Below are 24,772 nucleotides of genomic sequence, written 5' to 3'. Positions count from 1 at the left end.
AATAAACTATCACTCTTGAAGAGATTTTTGTCTTGCTCTATAAGTACTTTTTATAATTAAAATGTAGGCTAGTTGTTTTGTTTTTTCTATCTCATAACATCTTCAAAACATCGTAGGATTTACAGATAGAAGCATGATCGAGGAAAGGGTCATGACCGGTTACACCTCTGTTTGAGAACTACATTCCAGACATAACTAATCTAGTTTCTGTTTAGAACACATGTATACTTGTTCGCAACAAATAGTAGGGCCTATACCAAGTATTAAATCAATGCGTTGTTTTTAGACTACGATGTTGCTGAACGTATTGTTAGGGTGGCTGACGCTAGCAATTTTTGTAGCTAGTTCGACTGTCGCCAGAATTGTATCTACTGTTGATCAAACTTTTCTTTTACAGGACGGGGACAGTGATTTTCTGTTTGATTCATTTCCAGAAGACTTTGTTTGGGCCGTAGCCACAGCTGCATACCAAATTGAAGGCGCTTGGAATGAAGATGGTAAGAAAATAAAAAGATTCAAAAAATTATAATTGTTTTCTTTTCAGGAAACATGAAAAGGATCAAGATGCCTGTGTATAGTCGCTAAATGAACTCTTTATATTGTGTCTGTTCTATTTATGTGTATGTTTTGTTTTTTTATTTTTAGGATTCAAGAATATATTGTGAGTTATGGTCTCAAAATTTTTTATACAATAGAAAAATATCATGAGTAGCCTAAAGGTTGGAAAAAGGTGACTAGGAAAATAATATTTGGGTTCAGAACTCATCTCAAATGTTACTCTTATGGTGAAACATTTCGTATGAATATTAAATTTTCCAAAACAAAGTCTTTCTTAAAATAACTAATATAAATTCGTGTGCAATTGCATAAACTCATGTCATGTTTTCGTCTGGAAAGAGGAGAGGGCGGTAGGGTGAAAATGCATTTGGCATTAAAGAATAGGGGTGGGGAGACTCGATATAAGAATTTAATTTATAGCATATATAAATTATATTAGTGACATTTTTTTTTAAATTTTGTAATTTCTGAACTAAACTACAAAACGAAAAAGCATTGGTTTGTCCGATGGGAGGAAGGCGATTGCATGTACCGCTTGGTAAAACCCTTTTTCATTTTATATTTACTAATGATAAAATTTGAGATCAGAGTCCGTGTGCGACATAATATACAAATGGGTTAAAAAATCAATATGTACCTTATATTATATAGATATTCAACTAATTTTGTTCACAAACTATGATTTCTCCATAAAAATAGGACCGCGCACCCCCCCCCCCGCACTCAGAGGGCTAGAGTGGGGAGGGCAGTAGAAGCAATCGCGCCCCCCCCCTCACCGAATCGGCTAAGATACCAGAAGTGTAGCGATAAAATAAACAAATTATATAGTAATTCAACTAGTTTTGTTCACAAACTATGATTTCTAAATTAAAGTAGTACCGCACCCCCCACTCAAAGGGTTTAGATGGGAAGGGCAGTAGATGTATTCGCCCCCCCCCAATCGGCTAACAGGGGAACGACATAATATAAAGATCGGTTAAAATATCAATAACAAGTTTTGATTATATATAGATATTTAATTGATTCTGTTAACAAGCTGTGATTTCTACAAATAAATTGGACCGCCCCCCCCCCACTCGAAAGTTTATTGGGGTGGGGGGGAATAGATGCTATCGCCAGTTCCCCATCCCACCATATCGCCCAACATACAAAGGGGGGGGGGCGAAATAATCTAAAAATAGGTTGAAATACAAATAATTAGTGTATTTTATTAACATAACTAATAAATTCGTATACAATTTGTGTGATTTCTTTACTAAAATTCGTCCTCCCGTTGTGCGTGCAACCTACTGACACACTTGACTCAGACAAATCACACAGGTCAACGGCTGTACAACTAGTATACATGCAAATATGACCAGTGTCATATGATCGAAAGCCTGCGTGGACCAGAGACAGCGTGTAAGAAATGGGAGTTGAGTCCAGGACAGCAAGGCTGGTAGGCCTACAATGTGAGTCATACAACCGACTCGAGCCGAGTTGTGTTTACTGAAAAAAGTTCTACCAGATACCCCCTACCCCCACTGATCCACAAAGGAGATTGAACCATAGCGCTCTGAGCATGCTATAAGCATGAAAGTAGCGCTATATAAAAGCTATAATTTTTTTTTTTTTTTTTTACATTCTCGAGGAATCGAGTGACGCAGATACTGCCAGATACCATGGGCCCTGTCGGATTATTGCCAGGATTTATACCACTTTTCACGGATTTGTGCCGTAGCTTGTAGAAACGTTCTTAAATTGGTGCTTTGATTCCTAGCTGCTGGGCCGCCGCTTCATTGCCCCTCATGCCGGGATGCACTGCATTAAAATCACAGCTCTAATAAATTGACGGATGTTATCAGCGGCCAGAGTGCTTCTTCTATCGCGGTTGACCCTTCCTCTACGCAGCACTCAGTGCTAGAAAACTGGAGCAAGAGTCGGCAAACACAGTGACCTCTAGTTTCTGCATTCGAGCTCGGATGCCTTGATCATCCCTTAAGTTAAGCATCACTGGAGCATACAACGAAGCCGCATGGACCAGAGAGCTAGACACTCGGTAACCCAGTCCAAAACATTCAACTCACCGTTCCAGTAGGGGTCCGCTTTCAGTGTCCCGTTAGCTGAAGTGGCGGTCCGTCCAGGGATCAAAAATTGGATAGAGAAATTTCCCATATAGTGTGAGGTCCGAATTACGTATAGGGCACGATTCCAGCTTAGTAATGGTTGATGCCTATGTGAAAACTTTAGATAGGACTTGTGGCGAAGAGCTCCCGGCCCACGCCAGTCTTTTGAGGGAAATATTATCTTTTTCAACATTCATGGGATAAGACTTGAATGGAGCGATGCACGGCGGTGCTCCGATTGACTTTTTTTTTGGTTTAAAGATCTAGATATCTAGACTAATAGTAATATTATTATAGTATTCGAGTCCGAAGATTAATGAGGAATGCAGTATTCCCCGTGGATACGAAGCCCCAGCTGTGACCTACGTGTTTTGCCTCATCCAGGGCAAGCATAACTATTGTCCGCCGGTGGTCGATTAAGATTTTCTTTTCGCCGTTTGCGTCTGTCCTCGGCAGCGGATTTTCTTTTGGTCTCAAATGTATATCCCGTGGCCTTTGTGAGTGACCCCCAGCTGTCTCGTTCTGAGGCCTCATGCAACCAGGTACTTTCTTCTATGTTAGCTAAGGCGTGTTGGCACCTAGGTCTTTAAAGCATTTCCATGGGGCACCACTGTTACGTCGACCACCTTTTAGCTCACCAAAAAAAAATGCTTTTGGCATATGTTCGTTTCGCATACGGGATACGTGCCCTGCCCAGCGTAACTGTCGGACCATAAGAATTTCCTCTATACTGTCCATATCGGCGTTCGCAAGGACATCGCTGTTTGTAGTGCGGTCTTGCCACGGTATGTCCATGATGGAGCGCAAGCATCTTTGGTGAAAGCGCTCAAGTAGTCTTAATTGCTTTCTGTATAATACCCACGTCTCAAATCCATATAGAAGGGTTGATAGAACCACCGCTTGGTAGACATTGATTTTTGTAGGCTGGCGAAGCGACTTATTCCGCCAAACTCTCGCCTGAAGGCGTCCAAAAGAACTACTGGCCATGGCCAGACGGTTATCAACTTCCCATGAAAGCGAGACGTCAGGAAGACTAATAATATCACTCTTAATCTCAATAGGTATAAGCAGGATTACAATTTAATCATCTTATTGGACCTTTGGTTCCTCAACAATGACATCACTTTCATCCAATCATTCTTTCATTAGGAAAAGGTGAAAGTATATGGGATGTGTTCACAAGTGAACCTGGTAAAGTGGACAATGGTGACAATGGTCGAGTCGCCTGTGACAGCTATCACAAGTACAAGGAAGATGTCCAGTTGTTAAAACAGCTTGGAGTAAGTCCTCTAATTCAGTACATTTTTTAAATTCCCATTTTTACACTTGGGCTATAGGCCTTATAATAGTGTCACACACACACCACACACACAAAGATTTCAATCAATTGGCGTTGTAGGCCTACTTAAAACTTAGATTACTTATTATCTTAGATTAGATATTTCCTTCTACCTCAAGTCTCAAGTAACTCGGGTACAGGAAGGAAATTTCTAGCCGCAATTGTAAGGCGTAACCCTGTAATTGTTGTCTATTTATTATTGCACAGAATAAACCTTTATCTATCGATTAATGATTCCCTATGATCATCCTACTACGCTGCCACCATGTTAAGATCTAGGCTCACAGTCAGCAATAAGCAAACAACCACAATTACTGTCATGGCGGAGAACAATACTTTATTATGTTGAACGCGTGCACCTTTGCGCACCATATCAACAAGTCGCTGTGACAGCTATCACAAGTACAAGGAAGATAGTTGTTGAAACAGCTTGGAGTAAGTCGATCCTCTAATTCAGTACATTTTTTTTAAATTCCCATTTTTACACTTGGGCTATAGGCCTAATAGTGTCACACACACCACACACACAAAGATTTCAATCAATTGGCGTTGTACTTACAACTTAGATTTGATATTTCGTTTTTCACATGTGTAGTAAAAAAACTAAATTACTTGTTTCCAAAAATCTTATTAGGTCACTCACTACAGATTTTCCATCGCCTGGACTCGTATCTTACCTGATGGTACAACAAAATCAATTAACCAGCTTGGATTAGACTATTATCACAGGTAGCCAAAACTTGTGTCAGAGTGTCAAATAAAGATCTATATATTTATTTGACACTACCTCCAAATGAATTTCTGTTTTTTTCTTAATTAGGCCTACATTAAAAATATGAAAATTAACTTGTGTTAAAAATTATAGTCATTGAACTCCTCTCCAAATTCTGTAATTTTTTTTATTAGCCTAGGCCATTTTGAAGGAAAGCTATATATCTTCCTCAGAGCTGTTGGAACATGTTTGAATTAAGAAAGAACTTTTGTAAAATTATTCACATTCACTAATTAAGTTTATACTATGGCCCTTTTCCACAGTAACTGCCAGTATATATAGAATTGGATGACCTTGTCCACTTTAGACTACAAATCTAGTGCAGGATCAGTTTAGGAAAATCCTCCCCTTTGTTTTGCTATGAGACCAGACATGGAAAGAATGAAAAGCAAAATAATAATGCTCTTCACATATTTGGAACATTTGTTTTTACAAATCCAAATATGAAAAGAGCTGCAATAATTAAATAACAAAAATTCAATTATTTGATAAAAAAGGACTGCACTTTTTTTTTTTTAAATGAATTTCGGAAGACACACAAAAATAAAGCATATTTGTTGTAAATTATACTATTTTGGGGGGTGCGGTGGCTGAGTGGTTTCCGAACCTGGAGGTCCTGTGTTTGAATCTCAGTGAAGACTGGGATTTTGAATTTCAGGATTTTTAGGGCACCCCTGAGTCCACCAAACGCTAATGGGTACCTGATTTTAGTTGGGGAAAATAAGGGTGGTTGGTCATTGTGCTGGTCACATGACATTCTGCTCATTAATCATTGGCCAAAGAAACAAATGACCTTAACATCATCTGCACTATAGATCGAAAGGTCAGAAAAGGGAACTTTGCTTACTTTTTTTTGTTGAGCATATATTCCTTTTTTTTTACTACTAAGAATAATTTTTATTGTCTGCTGGGAATTTGTTTTTCTATAGTGCATTACACACAACAATTCAATATAATAGCAAACAATAACACACAAAATATACCTCCCATATTTGATGTCTATATGTGTATGTATATATTTTAAAGGTTGATTGCCGAACTTAAGTCTAACGGGATAGAACCTATGATAACACTTTATCATTGGGACTTGCCTCAGGCATTGGAACTCAAGGGTGGTTGGCTAAATGAGGACACAATCGAACATTTCAAAAACTTTGCAGATCTTTGTTTTAGAGAGTATGGCTCAGAGGTAAAGAAAATTTAAATAAATAATTTTGTCTATATTGTGTGGTATCAGTAATATTACTGATGAATATTATATAATATTATAATATTATATTGGTAAGAACACAGACTAGTGTTATTGTGTGTATAACTCAAGATGATATGAAAAGAAAGTAGATGTGGAATGACCAGTCAGTAGTAAATCATTCAAATAAGTTAAGATAACAAGATAGGCTACTTTGTTCTTATTATCAAGCTTATATATTAACTCTGTCTGTCTATCTATCTGGTAAAAAGTTTGTACTTGTACATCATTTCTCCCACACAAAAATCTTGGATCAAGCTGAAATTTTACACATTTATTTCTAGTACCCCACAAAACAAGGATAAAAAATCCCCAAAGAAACAATTAGTTAATTAACTATTGGTAATTAATTATTTTGTTTGGTATCAAACAAGGGAGGATTGAGCCCTGAGTTTAAATTCAAGTCGTATTCCTTTTATTTTTATGCATTTAAAAAACAATCATGGTAACATTCACCCAGACCCCCCTTTCCCAACTGGTCCAGACAAGTGATAGGATCACAGCGCATTGAGAAAGTGATAGGATCATAGTGCATTGAGAAAGTGATAGGTTCATAGTGCATTGAGAAAGTGATAGGATCATAGTGCATTGAGAAAGGTAAATGCTTGAAATTGCGCTAAACATAAACAGTTGGTAAAAATCTTTCTAATCACACAGATTTGTTTTTTTTTAGTCTAGAATCTATTACAAATTTATTTGCATGAATGATCCAACCTAATTGATACAATTACACTTAATATAAGCTTTTTTTTTTTTTTTTTTTTAAATATTTTTTGTTTTTTCTTCTTCTTTTTCTTTACTTAGGTTTTGCAAATAGTGACATGCTAGAAAAGATTATATTGAATGATAAAATATGCTCTTTTTTTTATTTGAGTTTCATTGAATAATTATAATGACCTTTAGTTGAAAGTGATTTAAAGCTTTATTTCTAAATCTTTCTTTTTCACCATATGGCTGTTTGTTTTTAATCACAGTAAATTCTCTTTGTCTAGATCCCTTAATTTTTTTTCTGTAAGCTAGAGGCTACTTTTTATCAAATTAACATCTTGTAAAGTTTTAAAACAAGGTTCTTATCTTTGAAAACTTTATATTTGAATTTCATATTCCAGGTAAAATTGTGGATTACTTTGAATGAACCATGGGTGGTCTCAAACCTGGGTTATGGGGTTGACCAGATGGCTCCAGGTCACTGGGGTCCTGGAACCAATGTGTACATAGTTGCTCATAACCTCATCAAAGCTCATGTGTCTGTGTACAAACTCTATAACAGCACATACAGATCACTTAGTCCTAGTGGGCAAGGTTAGTTGTCTTTAGTATTATGTTTTATATAAAGACTTGTATTTATTTTTTATCTGAAGATTTGCTGTTTTTCAAACTTATTGTTATTGTAAATAAAAATTATCATACATTGTCAGGTCAAATTGGAATTACTCTAGATATTCATAATGACATGCCCAAAAACAGATCAAATTCTGATGATGTTGAAGCAGCGGAAAGAGGCAGACAGTTTCGATTTGGTTGGTTTGCAAGCCCCATTCTTCTGACAGGTAAGTTTAATTCAGTTTTTGTATGTTTATTTTATATCTGTATTTGTATATTGAAAGAATAATTTGATCAGCAGGTAGTGGTACACAAGTTGTAGGTCAATAAGGTGACACGTGATGGTTATGTGTCCCATAGTTACGACCTGTATTTTTTTCTTATGATTACAATATGTGTTTCAGTTTTGCCAAGTTTCAATTGTAAACAGTGTGTTATGGTCATAGCAACTCTAATTTACTTGCACTATATCACTTAAGGCTTCCAGTTTTGTTATTATTTGACTTTTGATATAGTTTTTTTTAGTTGATGACTTTATATATGTAGATCTATATTATAGACCACAGAAGACTCATGCATAAATTATTATGTATACAATTTAGCATTTATAGTAGTTTTATACTTTTAGGAGACTATCCAGATGTAATGAAAACACAAATAGCCAATAAAAGCAGGATGTTAGGTCAGCAAACCAGATTGCCAACATTCACTGCTGAGGAGATAAGGAACAATAAAGGTTTGATATTCATTTCATCTGGGAATAGTGGCTGGTTGGTAAATTGCTTGGCTTCTTAACTGAGTGGGCTTGGGTTTGAATTTGAGTGAAGACTGCAGTTTTTAATTTTAGGATTTTTAGGATGTCCATTACATTGGACATTAGTTGGGGAAAGTAAATTTGGTCGGTTGTTTTACTGGTCACATGACATGCTTTACTTATTTCCTTCATTACTGTTAAAACAGCCATAGAAATAAACTTATAAAATATTTATTAATAAATGTTTTTCTCAATAGGTTCAGCTGACTTTGTTGGAATTAATTATTATATGTCCATGTACGCTACACCAGCCATCTTACCCTATGATCCACCTAGTTATGAGAATGATATGGACATCAAAAGAGAGATAGATCCTGCTTGGGTTGGGTAACCATTTTTTTATTACTTAATTTTCAATAAAATTAAAATCCTTGATTTGTTGACTTATTAAGATAGACTCCACTATTTAATATTCTTACACAAATTATATTAGTAACTCTTTTTGAGATTTACTATTTATGAAGTCACACCATTCTAGCAAGTATCTAGAATTATTTTTGAAATAGCAAGAGTTATTATCTATTCACAAATAGCTACTCACATTTGAGTAGAGTAACACCATTTATAAAATCACTAAACCTAAAAACAACACTCCAGGACAGAAGACTAAGAAGTTAGCAGCAGTTATGCATAAAACACTGAACTATTATAAATACAAAAAAACAAACTTATATAGTAGGATAAATTTGTAAAAGGCTCTCTCTCAACATAATACCATTAGAGAATGGAACAGGTTGCCTGAATCAGTTGGGAAAAAACAATGCCTTAGTAAAGTTTAAGGCTTTAAATAACTCCACTATTTGGTACATAAATTATATAATTATATTTTCTTAAGACATATTTATATTCTTTTTTTGAAGGAATGTAAATTATAAATTATTCTGTTAATTTATATATATATTTTTAGGTCAGGCTCATCATGGCTGTATAGTGTACCCTTGGGTTTTCGTGAGATTTTAAATTGGATTAAAACAACATACAACAATGTTCCGGTTTACATCACTGAAAATGGTGTTTCTGACAGAAATGGTACCCTCAGAGATGCTCACAGAATTACATACTATAGACAGCATATTAATCAATTATTGAAAGGTAAACAAGCTGCGGATTACTTATTGTAACAAGGTTAAATAGATTTATTGAGGTAACATCCTTTTTTGGTATCTCTAAAGAATCTTTAGAACAAGAAGTTAACGAATTGTGGTGAATGTGACTTATGAAGATTGACATAGTTTTTGTTTAGGTGCTTTAAGTAAACTATTTTCAAGAATTGGAAGCCAGCTCTTAACATGCCTTAACTTTCCACAAAGGATATGGGATATCTTTTATGGCTCAAGGGGTAAAGCGCTTGGCTTCTGAACTGGTGGTACTAGGTTCAAATCCTGGTGAAGACTGGGATTTTTAATTTTAGGATCTCTAAGTCCACTCAGCTCTAATGGGTACCTGACATTTGTTGGGGAAAAATAAATGCACTTGGTCATTTTAGTGCTGGTCACATGACAATCTCATTAATCATGGATCACAGAAACAGATGACCTTTACATCCTCTGCCCTATAGACCACATGTTCTGAAAAGGAAACTTTACTTTTAACTTTACTTTTTAAGACTCTTTCAATAGTAATTGACCTCATCAGACTGCTAGTACAAATATTAGACACAGTAGCTTGGTCTTTCAACTACTAGCTATCACATACATTATTGGATTACAACACCAGGCCTAAATACAAATAAAAAAAAAATTACTCACAGAAGGAAATAAGAGAAAAAATCATTTTTCTCCCTTTCTGTTATCCAATCCTTGTTCACTAAAGAAGAATTTCAAAGGCTTCTTTTTAATAGTGAACAGTGAACAAATATTCACATTTGACTAGAGTAACACCATTATTAAAATCACTAAATTTAGAAAGCCTTTAGGATAGAAGACTTAAAAGTAAAGTAGCAATTATAGGCTACATAAAACACTGAAACAAAATCTTCAAATACAAAAACAAAACCTAATAAAATACTCAGAAAGACACAAAGATAAAGGCACATTCCCATCATGCTCCTTCTTCCCTAGTGCTATTAGAGCATGGAATGGGTTGCATGAGCCACCCAGGAAAACCATTGACTTGGCAGAATTTAAGTCATTGTTTGTTTGTTTTACTTATTTCGGATGTTCCTTCAGAGTTGAAGATAATTACTTCCTAATCCAAACCTCCCGCAGGACTGCGGGGGATGGGAGCGGGCAGGGTTTGAACCCGGGACCATCGATAAGTCCGAACGACAGTCCAGCGTGCAAACCGCATGACCAGGCAGCCATCATTGGTTAACATGCATGACTAGACGTAATCATCTTTTTTGAAGTAACATCTTTTTTTTGATGTCTGTATTTTATAAGATATTCTGTTTAATCACACTTTGTATAAAAGATTCTTGTTTTCATTATGTACCCAGATCACAAAAAATTGCCAGTATGTCATGTCTTATTTCTATTTCTATTATACTATATGAAACAGCAACTCATAAACTCAAAAATCACAAAACACCTGGCTCTGATGGACTTCTGGCTGAAATATTTAAAATCAGTGGTGTCGCCCTAACTGAGAGGCTAACAGACATGTTTGCTCTATGCTGTAAGAAGTGCGTAGTCCCACCTGAACTTGAGATTCCATAATATATCCCTATACAAAAAGGATTTATTCTGTCAGTAACAGGAAAGATCTTTGCACGAGTCTTGCTTGACCGACTAACCCACTCTTTAGTGGATGAGGTGTTATCTGAGAGCTGATGTGGCTTCAGAGCTGGTAGAGGTACATCTGACATATTTGTTCTGCGACAGTTACAAGAAAAAATCAAAGAGCAGAACCTAAATCTATATGCTGCCTTTGAGGACCTCACCAAGGCTTTTGACACGGTCAATTGCGATGGTTGGGGAAGAATTTGGGCCAGGTTTGGATGCCCACCTAAGTTCCTATCCATTCTCATGAAGTTTCATGTGGGACAAAAAGGCCAGATTAGAAACAATGGTGACCTATCTGATCACTTCCCAATAGAAAATGGCGTGAAGCAGGGCTGTGTACTTGCTTCTACTCTGTTTGTTATCTTCTTTGGCATAATGCTGGGTCAGATGAGGCAGCAATTTAATGAAGGCTTCTACATCAGGTTTCGTTCAGATTGTTATATGTTCAATCTCTGATGTCTACTATCCCATACAAAAAACAAGAGATGGTCATAATGAAGCTTCTCTATGCTACTGATTGGCAATGAACACAATGAACATGATCTCCAGAACGCGGTCAACAAATTTGCATACGCTGCCGCCTCTTTCGGTTTATCTATAAACCTCGGGAAGTCAGGTTACAGAAGTTACCCAATAAAACCTACTCAGCACCAAAGATCCCCTTAAACTGACAGCTCCTTAACAAGGTAGACCACTTTACATATCTAGAAAGTATAGTAACAAATGATGCCTTGCTTTCAAGGGAAGTTGATAACCATCTGGCCAGGGCCAGTAGTGCTTTTGGATGCCTTCAGGTGAAAGTTTGGCAGAATAAATCACTCTGCGCTTGTCAGTAAAATTCAATTTCTACCAAGCCGCGGTCCTCTCAACATGTATATATATATATATATATATATATATATATGGATCTGAGATATGTGTATTACACAGATAGCAACTAAGATTACTTGAGCGCTTTCACCAAAGATGGTTGCGCTCCATCATGGGCATACAATGGCAAGACTGCTCTACAAACAGCGATGTCCTTGTGAACGCCGGTATGGACAGTATAGAGGGACTTCTTATGGTCTGGCAGTAATGCTGGGCAGGGCACGTATCCCGTATGGGGACGAACATATGCCAAAGGCAGTCTTTTTGGTGAGCTAAAAAATGGTCCTGTAACAGAGGTGCCCCATGGAAACGCTTTAAAGACCAGCTTAGGCGCCAACTTTCCTTAGCTGACATAAAAGAGAACACCTGGTTGCATGCTGCCTCAGAATGAGACAGCTGAAGGTCACTCACAAAGGCCAATCAATCAATCAATCAATCGGGATAGGCATTTGTGACCAAAAGAAAATCCACTGCTGATGACAGATACAGATGGTGAAAAGAAAATCTTAATCGACCACTGGCAGACAATGGTTATGCTTGCCCTGTATGTGGCAAAGTATTTAGGTCACAGCTGGGGCTGCATAGCCATGGGAAATACTGCATTCCTCATTAATCTTCGGACTTGAAGACAACCCTTAGTATAATTATTTATATTTCTTACAATTAAATAAATTTTCATTCTACATACAAAAAGCTTTCAATAAAATATCATTTTATGCTGCATGCATATAATTAAGCAAAACGTTTTAATGTTATAGCCATAAAACTTGATGGCTGTGATGTCAGAGGCTACACAGCTTGGTCGCTGATGGACAATTTTGAGTGGGCCAGAGGTTACTCAGAGAGATTTGGCTTGTACCATGTGAACTTTAATGATCCAAATAAGACTAGAACACCCAAAGCCTCTGCTCAGTTCTATGCTAATCTAATAAGAGATAATGGATTTAAAAAAGGTTACAGGTAAATCTTTAGTAATAAATGATATTAAATATAAGAATGCATTATTGAACTGAATAAGGTGCAAAAGCAGCAGAGAGCTTGTTTTAACTCTTTGTATAGACAGATCTAGGAGCCTAGATTGGATGAATTCACCCAAATTGTATTCTTTGTTAATTGTAAAGGCCATTACACTGACCACATTTAAGTCTGAACAACACTCCAGCGCCCATACCGCATGACCAGAAGAAAGAAGAATGCATGTCCTTTTTAGATACAACAAATCATGATGTTTATAAAACCGAAATAAAAGTTTATTTTGAATAGTAGAATTAAATTAAAAAATTTCAGACTGTGGACAAGTGTCTTAGTCTCTTAACTAGATCTAGACAATAGGCCTATTTTATGATCCAAAAGTATTTTATGTGATAGTTATTCATATTTTCAGGAGGTGTGGTGGCTGAGCAGTAAAGTGCTTGACTTCTGAACTGGGGTCTGGGGTTCAAATCCTGGTGAAGACTGGGATTTTTAATTTCGGGATTTTTAGGCACCTCTGAGTCCACCCAGCTCTAATGGGTACCCAACATTAGTTGGGGAAAAGTAAAGACAGTTGGTCATTGTGCTGGCCACATGACACCCTCGTTAAGCTTTAGCCACAGAATCAGATGACCTTTACATTATCTGCCCTATAGACCACAAGGTCTGAAAAGGGAACTTTCCTTTTTTTTTAATTCATATTTTCACAAAACTAAACATATTACATAGTTAAATTATTTAAATTAATTGTCTTAGGTCTATGAAAAATAAAAATGGAAAAATAGAGTCTTTTTTAGCCCTAACTCTTTGAAAACATTGTTTTTGGTAATGAGAAAAATCTGTTGTTTTTTTTTTCAAAGGGATAAAGATTAAGATTGAATTATTAGCGGTTAAAAACTTTTTGGGAGGAAAGAAAACAAAACAACTGACTTTTTAAGCATTGACAGTAACATTGTCTGGGCTGCTGAATGGGGCAAAATCAGCAATGGTATTGTTGATTAGAAGAAAAAGAGTTAAATCTTTATTAACATGAAATCATTTGTAATTATAATTTTCTTTTTAAATCCTATTTCATTAGAGAGCTTTAAAAAAATACAAAGTAAAAAAAAGATATTTTACAGGTAGCCTATATATATTTTAGGATAAATAATAAACTATTCAATTACTAAAGGTAATATCTGTATCTAGAAAGTTATCAAATTTGTTTATCTTTCAGTGGTAAGGGAGGCCAATCTACTGGCATTGTCTACAAAGAAAATGACTTTGAAGTACTTTATGATCAGTTTCCTGATGACTTTGCTTGGTCCACAGCAACATCAGCATATCAGATTGAAGGGGCTTGGAACATTGATGGTAAGGGTCTTTTTTTTCTTTGACACACTTTATATTATTAAGACCCATCCACACTTTCACTGTGGTATCAGAGATACATGTTGTTTAAGGATGTCAGAAATATAAACAAAACCTACTTTTAGCAAATGTGTTAAATTATTATTTGTAATATTTTATTATTAACATTCATTCAGAATTTGTAAGTTTTATTTTTTTTTTAATGTAAGAAATCAAAATCAAACTAGATGATTCTCAAAGTCTCTTGTGGTATGCTTTACTGACTGTCATCATGATAAACCCTTGTTGAAACCCAGACTGCCAGCATCCCTGCCATCTGTACAAGGTTGGGCTATAATCTTCATTTCTGAAGGAATGTCTAAAACTTAACAAATCATCATGATTATTCCTGGTTCAAACCCAGCCTGTCTGCATTTTAGTTATCCACTAGGAATGAGTGAAATCAGGGATCGTACTTAGAATCGTGAAATTCAAGTCATAGAGATTTGACCTGAGACCTTTGATTTGTAAGCCAAGCGCTTAACTGCTCAACCCCCATGCCCCACATCCATGTTCTCAATACCATGGAGTATATTTAGTCATATTTTTAACATCGATCTCTATTTTTTATTTTTAGGTAAGGGTCCTAGTATCTGGGATACATGGGCTCATGCTGGAAAAATAGTTAACAATGACACAGGCGATGTTACCTGCGACAGTTATCACAAATACAAAGAGGATGTACAACTGCTGAAAAATTTAGGAGTAAGACTAATATCTAGACATGCCCACAAATGAAAATGTTCATTTCAATATTTTTAATTAAACAAAGAAAACACATATATTCATTCTTTTCAGATAACTCATTATCGTTTTTCCATTTCTTGGTCTCGAGTGATGGCTGATGGCACTCCAAATACCATAAAAGAAGCTGGATTACAGTATTACAGTAATGTCATTGATGAGCTTCTGGCCAATAATATACAGTAAATTCAATTTACTTTCAGTACACCTTTTTTTTCTTCAAAATTTATTGACCTAACCTATAAAAATATAGTCCTAAATGATTGAATTGGTTTATTAAGTTAAATATTGTAAAATGATTTGATATTTGTAAAGAATTCTTATGTTTGTTTCTTTGCTGTTTTTATTATTTGCTTAGACCAATGATCACTTTGTATGTCTGGGATCTTCCTCAAGCCTTACAAGACAAAGGTGGTTGGTTAAATGCCAGCATACAGGAAAATTTTGTTGAGTACAGTCGACTATGTTTTCAGAGGTTTGGAGACCGGGTATGTTCTAATGTTCCTTTTTTTTAATACAGCATTCATATATATCTTTAAAGTTTTCTGCTCAAGACGATTGCATGGTTTTGATTTTTAAAATACATATTTAAACTTTAGAAGTTTTCATTTTCATGTCTACACATAGTGAGTCCCTATACTGTAGAAACGGGTATGCTTGTAAAATTTTCAAAAAGTGGTGTATTTGTCTCCACTTTTTGAAAGATCTCTTCAAGAATGTTGATTATAACTTTGCTTTTTATAGTATGTTAACATATTTCTTTCTATTAATTCTTCAATAGACAAAGCTAGTATAGCCTTAGTTATGAACTTAACTATTAACCAAGTGTAACAAACAACTTCAAAAAAGAAGATGATTATGTCCTATGTGTCATGCATCTAATCATGCATGTTAACCAATGACTTAAATTCTGCCAAGGCATTGGTTATCCTGGCTGGCTCAGGCAACTGAACTATTTGCATGATCCATTTTTTTTAAATACCAGTCGATACTCTAACCTTCACACTAGCAATAAAGAAAAATAAACAGATGATACCATAGAAAAATTTCACTTTTCGAGAAAGTACTACAATGGTGCAAAAAACAACAAAACTAAACAACAAAATAGCATACATATTTAACACCTCAATATTTTTGCTTTGAGTTAACATACATGATTGAAAACAATGGTAATGATGAGTTAAACTAAGTGGAAATTCATCCCAACATATACATTACAATTGTTTTCCATCGAGTATTCTAACTGAATACTTGTTTAAACATGGATATAATGATATCACAGTAAGACATTTAAACAGCAATAGGAGAGCCACAAGTCTAGTTCAATGTACTTCAATTTGACATTACAATGGTCTTTATTTTTTTTTTCTGACATTTATGTTCTGCTACTATATGAGGATGTAAGAGTCAGAACTAAAATAATTGTCCTTATTGAAGAAGAAGCTGATATTTCCCAAGATTAAAAACAAACAGGTGTGGCTATAAACAAAATAATTGATTTTTTGCAGGTAAAAAAATGGTTAACATTCAATGAGCCTCCTATCATTGCTATCAATGGCTATGGTGATGGTGATATGGCACCAGGTCACAAAGACCCTGGCAGTGGAGTCTACATTGTAGGTCATAATGTGATTTTAGCACATGCAAAGACGTATAGGATGTATGAGCTGGAGTTCAAGACTCTACAAAAAGGTTGGTACTGGTACATTTGATGTTATTATCTCAACTCTTCCATTTTTAGTGGCCCCTCTTGGGAAAAGCTGCAATTGGTTTGCCCTTTCTTTCTGACACATATAGATCTCACAAAAATTTAATCACTATGCCAAGTAGTGATTTCGAAATAGATGCAACAGTTACTGTTACTTGAGCATCATGGCATGAATGTGGAATGGTGTGAATGCATGTTGAAAGGGTTAGAGAAAAAGAAGAATAAAAGATAGAATAATGTAAAGGAGGTTTTTATTGTTATGGTATTAATGGTTTCTCAATATTAAAGCATTCATCAGCTACTATATATATGAGTTTTGTTTGTACATAAGAGTCTCATCAGCTCGTAACACCTTTGGTCTTATGAAAGTGAACTCTTTAATCAAATATTAACAAAGTGATATATATAGCTAAGTGTGCATATTGTTTGCTTATATACATATAGACATTATTTAAAACAGAATTTAGTTTGCAGTTCAGTTTTTGTCAATTCATAAGCTAGGCAAAGATTTGTATGCAAATTAAGGTGTGAATATTACTGATTTAGAGTGGCTGCCGCTGCCTGGTTCTGGTTGTAGGTGTGATGACGCGAATGTGTCCGAGTGTTGTAGATATTGCTGTATTGTTCTTTAATTAAGTACTTTCTCATATGCACTAGATTTGCAGGTGCGTGAGTACACTAGCGTACTGAACTCTCCAAGCACAAACGTTCTGAATTATTAATAAACGCTCTTGTAGCAGACAAGAATTTTATTACATATAAAATATAGATCACAAGAGATATTGGCGACTTCAGCCATCACAAAATATAAACCAATAAATACTGGCTGCTCATGCCATGTAGAATAAGTAATCACATCAACGAAATGTTCACAATATAAGTCCGAAGAAATCTCTTATGTTAACACTAGATCAAGTTGGTTATAGTACACGTTACAGACAGAGAAAATTATATTACAGCCACTCTCTGCTGGAGTTCTTCACTAACTGGTTAACATTGACCCTTATTTTAGAGTCCTTTAACTTATTCTCATGTTCTCAGCACGGAATATTACAATAGGTGACTGAGTGTCACTTCATGTCACAGAGGTTCTAAAACTGGACTGTGACAGTGGCCACCCATGAGTTTGTGCGTAAACAGAAACTTGCTTATTATTTTGTTTCTTCTTGTATTCTGCATTGTGTACCAACATATCATATTGATTTTTTTTACTAAAACAGTTAATTCCTATATTCATTATTCATTATTGACTAAGTATACATCTTTTGTATTCCATGTAGGTGAAGTGGGAATAATAATAAATCTAGACTGGCCAGAACCATTGGATGCTCTGAATGTTGAAGATATGGATGTAACAGAACGAAGTATAAATTTTTATGGTGGCTGGTTTGGACATCCAATATTTATTAATGGAGACTACCCAGAGGTGACAAATTAATTTTTGACTGCCGTAATATATTTAAATATATTATTATTATATTAATAATAGTATTTCAATTTGGATTTTTTTTAAGGTTATGAAAGAAAGAATAGCAGAAAGAAGCAAATCACAAGGATTGTCGCACAGTCGTTTGCCTGAATTTACAGATGAAGAAAAGCATATTATAAATGGTAAAAAAATTATGTTAAGTAAAAACTCAGAATTTTCTCTTTTAGAATTTTAGATACGTATATATGTGTTTTGGAGGTGTCCTGTTACTTTACACTTTGAAATACATGAAGAAATTTATATTTCATCTTGTTCAATTTAAATGTAAAAATAATGAAAAAAAAAATTTGGCTGAACTAAAGATATACTCTTTCAGTTGAATAATTATTTACTTGCTTAGAAACTTAGATCCTCCCATTCTGTGCATTGGGGGGGGGGCAAGCTGTCTTCACAAAGATCGACAGTAAGCAATTTAAATAAAATAATGCATTTTATAAAGTTTTTTCTCTGTTCTACAACTCATGAGGGTACTGATGAGACACAAATGTTGATTTTTTCTCAAATCACAACATCAGTCTGTCTTCATTGTGCTGCAAATGTCTTCCTTCTAGCTTTGTGTCTAATAAGATTGTTTTTAAATGGCACCTTAAATACATATTTTAAGTAAAGCTAATATGTTATTTCTTCTCAGGTTCTGCTGATTTTTTTGGTTTAAATTTTTACACCTCTGTGTATGTCACTAATGATCCCCAAGTCCCATCCAATCCACCAAATTATTACAATGATGAAGAAATCAGAAGTGAAACTGCTCCTAATTGGATTGGGTAAAGGTTATGACTAGTCCAATAACAATTAGAAAGTATATAGTTAATAACTAAAAAAAATTATTCTCCAGTATCAAAGAATTCTTGAATGGGAAATTAATTTAAATTTCAGGTCTGGATCATCCTGGTTAAAAGTGACTCCATTTGGTATTCGTAAAATCTTAAACTGGCTCAAGTACAACTATAACAATGTCCCAGTTTACATCACAGAGAATGGTATTAGTGACCGCAATGGTACACTACATGATTGGCATAGGGTGCACTATTACCGTCTTTACCTCAGTGAAGTCTTGAAAGGTGTGTTATTATTATTAAGCTTTGTATTAGGGGTGCACCGGATAGTACTTTTTGATATCCGGTCGGAGCCGGATATAACCGGATAGTACAATTAGATATTCGGCCGGAGCCGGATACCTACATGACTCAAACAGCTCGTTTTACTGAAGTTTTTGCAAATCTTCTATATAACATACCTATATTCATATTATTTTGTTATTTACTTTCTTACTTTAAACTCTATCACTGATTGATAGGCACAGTGTATCTTTTCTCCAGTACTTTTAAAAGTCCAATAAATCCAGGCTTCTCAACTACTTGGTAAGGTTCTATGTCAGTTGCAATCATCTTTGCTATGGCCAAGTGAATGCGTTTAGCATTATCACTATTAATATCCCACAATTTAGCTTTGTCTAAGACCTCTTTAATCCCTGGTTGCTGCTTGTGTGTGAGGCTTGACGAATCACTGGAGCTCGTAGACATACTGGCACAGGCAGTGATATTACTTGATGCTGATTTCAATGCAGTCATTTCGTTGAATAAGTCTGGGTGTTTCGAGCGTAGATGACTAATCATAATGGTGGTTGAGAAGTCTTTAGGTTTGCCTGGTTTACCACGTGACATTACTATTTTACAAGCATTGCAAACTGCTTTAGAGTTGTCCATTGTTTTGACATTAAAGTAACGCCATATAAGTGATGACTTTTTATCAGCCATTATTATTATTATTTAATTTACTAAATGCCCTTGCAAGCCACTTTTATACCCGTGGCTTGTGTAACAAAATACTTGTAGGGATGTGTCCTGTAGTTCAGCGCCCTAATTGACATTTCTCTCCAAGTAAACAAACTTAGTGTCATCATCTAGTGACCTCTAGACAGTGTCAATATGTCTTAACAATTTGGTTTGTGGTCCAGACCCTTGATTGACAACCTATCTCATAATAAACAAAATCATACCAGATTAACCTTATAGAGATTTAGCTTGTAATCCCGCCCCTAATAAAAATTCTACTCCAAGTAAACAAACTCAGTTCCCTCATAAGATGTGACCTCTAGAAAGTGTCAACACGTTGACATCTGGCTTAATGTGGTCAGCTGCCTATCCGTGAACTCAATGTTATGGACTAAACAAACAAAAGGAGGTGGGGGTGCTCATCTCTACCTCTGGAGATATACTCGCACATCTAGACAGATTATCAGCGTGACGTAGTTAAGGAATATTACGTGTTTACAAGACCACTCAAAGGTCAAGACAAGCTTTTAAAATGTGCCAGACATCGCTGCTACGTATGTAATACGAATTTATAATGTAAAGTCTAGTCCACCCCCCCCCCCCCCCCAATAACAAACCTAGTTCCCTCGTGTGACCTCTAGAGAGTGCTTACGTCCATCTTATCTGACTTGGGGTCACCTGTCAATCAATGAACTCAATGTGATGGGCTAAACAAATAAAAGGGGAAGGGAGTTGTTCATCTAGAAATATACCTGGTTACATTAGAGGTGTGGCTCTTGTAGTCCAGCCCCCCCCCCCCTAATAAAGATTAACTACTAAGTAAACAAACTCAGTTCCCTCGAAAGGTGTGACCACTAGAGAGTGTCAATACGCTGACATTAAACCTACGTCCATCGTATCTGACTTGGGGTCACCTGTCAATCAATGAACTCAATGTGATGGGCTAAACAAATAAAAGGGGAAGGGAGTTGTTAATCTAGAAATATACCTGGTTACATTAGAGGTGTGGCTCTTGTAGTCCAGCCCCCCCCCTAATAAAGATTAACTACTAAGTAAACAAACTCAGTTCCCTCGAAAGGTGTGACCACTAGAGAGTGTCAATACGCTGACATTAAACCTACGTCCATCGTATTTAACTTGTGGTTACCCACCCATAAAAAACTCAATGTGATGGACTAAACAAATAAAAGGGGGTGGGAGTTGTTCATCTCTACCTCTGGAGATATACCCGCACAGCTAGACAGACGTCTGGTCAGCACGACGTAGTCAAGGAATGTAGCATTTTAACATGTTAACTAACTTACTCAAAGGTCAAGACAAATTGAAAAAAAGTGCCAGCCATTGCTGCCCTGTATGTAAAGCGCATTTATGATGTAAAGTTTCATCTCTATTTATATTAAGTTATTAACATGCCTTGTCTTTATAATAAACGAAGTTTGGTGCATATTCATAATGGCTCTATTTTTAAGCACATTATTTTGTTTTCATATAAGCATTAATACATTCTATAACAGACAGTAATGGAACGAGGTCCACTTTATGCATATTAAATAGGTGTATTTTTTACTATCCGGTTTACTATCCGGTAGTGATATCCGACCGGAGCCAAATAGCACCGGATAGTAAAAAATGCCGGATATTCGGCAGAAGCCGGAGCCGGAGGGACTATCCGGTGCACCCCTACTTTGTATCTTTTATAGTTATAATCACATAGGTCAAACTTTAAAATTTGTTGAACATTTTTCATTTCAGCTATAAAACTTGATGGATGTAATGTCAAAGGCTTCACAGCTTGGGCCTTGATGGATAACTTAGAGTGGGATCAGGGTTTCAATGAAAAGTTTGGGCTTCACTATGTTAATTTTAGTGACCCAAGTCTTCCACGTATACCTAAAGCATCTGCCCAGTTTTATAAAACTCTGATTGCTGACAATGGGTAGGAATTAGTTTAGTTCATTGCTGAAGACTTAAATATTTGTTCTTTAAAAACTATATGTACAATTTTTTGTTAATCTATTTTCTTGGTTTGATCTACATATTTTTTTACTGCTAATGTTAGGTTGCTATAATAGTAAAACCGATACAATGATGGAATATTTACTTATTTTAAGGACTCTGGTAAAACTGATCAGTAGGCATTGCTTATTGATAGGGCTGCATTGCTATAGGCAACACAAGATATAGCTATAATATCTGAACTTTTAAAGGGCCCTACATCTCAATTAACTTTTAGGGCCTTTCAAGTCTAAATATGGTACTGCCTGTAATACACAGATGTCTGCACTGAAACAATTAAATATTTGGAAATTATTTACATTCGGACTATGCTGAAGCTGTTCCGTAGGTGGAGCTTGTTCATGATCCATGTTGGAACTGATCATTTACATTCTTTTGTCTGTCATGATGTATGTATATTCAAGATATAGGACTTATATTTTTTTTTTTATCCTGTTGACACACTAGTCTCTGCCACAGCTTCAAGTCCACTGTTTTGCTCTGTGATGAATAGGCCTGCCTTGGATGTCATCCATCCATTTACTTTTCTTTCATCATTCTTCTTATCTATCTTCTTAGAGATAACAGACATGTTTTAAAAATAGAAGATAATTATGTCCTATGCATTTCATGTGTTAATGTAGTCATACATGTTAATCAGTGACTTAAACTCTGTCTATATGCTCATTAGTTTTTAAAAGACCTTTTGATCATGTATTTGTAAACAGATCACATCATCTGCTCTTTGACTTTGTCATTGCCTATGATTTTGTCAAAAGGACATATTACTTTTATGACACTTGTCTAAATGTCTTCCTTTGATATATTCCACATATGGAAACATTTGTTTTCAAGGGCTTTTATCCATTTCTGGAGATCCAAGCTTCATTTTCAACAGTAAGTCTAAATTACAGGATAGGTTTCACTTCAGATGGCTTAACAACGATGACCTCAGCAATCCTTATAAAGACTAGCTCAGCTGTCAACTCACACTATCTGTCTTAGAGCAGAAGACTTGGCAACAAATGGTTTCTAAAGAAGAAGTTGGAGAACTCTTGCAAAGGAAGCTCTATTTTTAGATAAGACCCAAAGAAAAGCTACTGACAACAGCAAATGTAAAGGTGTAAAAAATACTTAATGCGACCTTTTGTAGGATGTAACCAAATATATAGGTCTGCAGTTTTCTGTAACCTTTGGACTTGAAGAATCACACCACCAGGACATAGAACATCTTGCTTAATATTCCTGTTAACATTATTCTTTAGTTTACATGTAAGTTTATCACCAAATATCAACTGCTTCTCTACTCTAATGATACATTGTACATAATAGTTTCAAGCCTGGCTACACACAACCTGGTGGATGGGGTACAGCAGTGGCTCTCACTGACAACTTCCTGTATGGCAAATTTCCAGAGTCTTTCAGTTGGGGCATGGCAACAGCTAGTTACCAGATAGAAGGAGGATGGAATGAAGATGGTTAGTTTTTTTTGTCCAATAAGTCACTTTAGCATTGTACTACCTTTTCTTGTTCTTCTTCCTCATTCTCATTATTATGTTGGAGCGTTCAGATGACTAGACCAATATACATGATGAACTATGTAGTGGTTTCCAAATCTGGCAGCTCTCCATATAGTTTTCTTTCTATAAGGTTGTTTTGGGGCAAGTGTCTTGTTCAGGCCTCTTCGTAAAGAGTGCAGTTTTGAAGGACATGGTCAGCATTCTCTAATGACATTCACAAGGGAAGATTTTGCTAGTTCCAATTTTTAGCTCCCAGAACTTATGCTGTCCTATTCTGTTGTGTCTGGTCTTGAGTCAAAAAATTAGATGTTGATCATGTCGGGATAACTTATATTGGCGTCATCTTTCTTGTGATTTGGATGAGAGCTACCTTTGATTTGATACAAGCTATTCTTCACATTGTCTCATTGTTTACATTGATTGTAGTTTATACTTCATGCTACATCAAACATCTAATTACATAAATAGTGTGCTTGTAATGTTTAGCTAAAGTATAGACTTGTTACGCAACTTTTCACTATATTGTACTAGTAGAATAATAGTTCTGAAAAAGTAAATTGTCAGAAGAGTTTGCTACTTTAAAAGTAAATAGTTTTAATTCAATGAAGTAAACATTCTACCTTATGGTTGTTGTTTGTGCTCAACTCTGAAGGTAAAGGTGAGAGTATATGGGACAGACACAGTCATACACCTGGTCGAGTACAAAATGGTGATACTGCAGACATTACTTGTGACAGCTACCACAAGTTAGAGGATGATATACGAATATTAAAAGATCTTGGGGTAAATATTCAGTTTTTCTTTTTTCAATTTGTTGTAGAACAATTGATTATATAAATTAACATTTTCTGTATTAGTTTTCCTGCAATTTTCACTTATTGCTTTTGTTATGATAGCTAATTTTTTTGTCATAATTAAATGTTTTATATTTTTGGCGAGGGGTTGGGGGTGTTCTTTAAGACAATAAAAGAAAATATTAGCATTCAAATTGAAATTTGAGCTAATTACTCTGGCCATTTTGTAAAGAATTTGATAACGATAAATAAATATAAAATATATATATATAATGTAAATATAATATTCATATTGATGTAACTGTTAGGAAAAAAAATGGTTCTATGTCCTGGTGTTGTGATTCTTTTTCTTTTCCAGGTGACACATTATCGTTTTTCCATATCTTGGTCCAGAGTCATGGCTAATGGACTACCTCCCTCTAATCCTGCTGGAGTGGCTTACTATAAAAGACTTATTGATAGGCTTACTGAGCTGGGTAAGGATAGAAACGTATTGCATATTGTCTCCCTTTGTCTGCCTACCTAAAATTTGAAAACTTTTTTTTATCAATCACACTGCACTCAACAGCATTGTAATATGTGTCAGCCACTACCTACTCATTTATTGCATGTAAAGATATGGATAAAAATGAA

At 35.5% G+C, this 24,772-nt stretch overlaps 1 protein-coding gene across 2 annotated transcripts in view; it reads left to right on the top strand.

The window, feature by feature from the left end:
• The first annotated feature begins 215 nt into the window (after positions 1–215).
• LOC106069349 (lactase/phlorizin hydrolase-like) overlaps positions 216–24,772 on the top strand; it is a 37,616-nt gene continuing 13,059 nt past the window's right edge. The window contains exons 1-23 of one of the 2 annotated variants that reach the window (XM_056035339.1): positions 216–497; positions 3,813–3,943; positions 4,637–4,731; positions 5,801–5,963; positions 7,133–7,325; positions 7,442–7,573; positions 7,975–8,082; positions 8,358–8,487; positions 9,068–9,252; positions 12,512–12,713; positions 13,942–14,078; positions 14,692–14,819; positions 14,913–15,040; positions 15,217–15,346; positions 16,367–16,550; positions 17,847–17,992; positions 18,081–18,177; positions 18,687–18,819; positions 18,932–19,116; positions 21,583–21,766; positions 23,158–23,303; positions 23,998–24,128; positions 24,498–24,615. In XM_056035339.1, coding sequence (XP_055891314.1) covers positions 293–497; positions 3,813–3,943; positions 4,637–4,731; positions 5,801–5,963; positions 7,133–7,325; positions 7,442–7,573; positions 7,975–8,082; positions 8,358–8,487; positions 9,068–9,252; positions 12,512–12,713; positions 13,942–14,078; positions 14,692–14,819; positions 14,913–15,040; positions 15,217–15,346; positions 16,367–16,550; positions 17,847–17,992; positions 18,081–18,177; positions 18,687–18,819; positions 18,932–19,116; positions 21,583–21,766; positions 23,158–23,303; positions 23,998–24,128; positions 24,498–24,615 — 3,391 coding nt within the window. In that variant the 5' untranslated portion in view covers positions 216–292. Of the gene's footprint in view, positions 498–3,812; positions 3,944–4,385; positions 4,438–4,636; positions 4,732–5,800; positions 5,964–7,132; positions 7,326–7,441; positions 7,574–7,974; positions 8,083–8,357; positions 8,488–9,067; positions 9,253–12,511; positions 12,714–13,941; positions 14,079–14,691; positions 14,820–14,912; positions 15,041–15,216; positions 15,347–16,366; positions 16,551–17,846; positions 17,993–18,080; positions 18,178–18,686; positions 18,820–18,931; positions 19,117–21,582; positions 21,767–23,157; positions 23,304–23,997; positions 24,129–24,497; positions 24,616–24,772 lie in introns of those variants that run through there. The other variant, XM_056035340.1, reaches the window with a different exon arrangement.

Source organism: Biomphalaria glabrata, chromosome 7 (assembly GCF_947242115.1).
Source record: "Biomphalaria glabrata chromosome 7, xgBioGlab47.1, whole genome shotgun sequence".
Classification (NCBI taxonomy): Eukaryota; Metazoa; Mollusca; class Gastropoda; family Planorbidae; genus Biomphalaria; species Biomphalaria glabrata.
The sequence above is the reverse complement of the archived record's forward strand: the minus strand, read 5'-3'. Positions and strand labels throughout refer to the sequence as shown.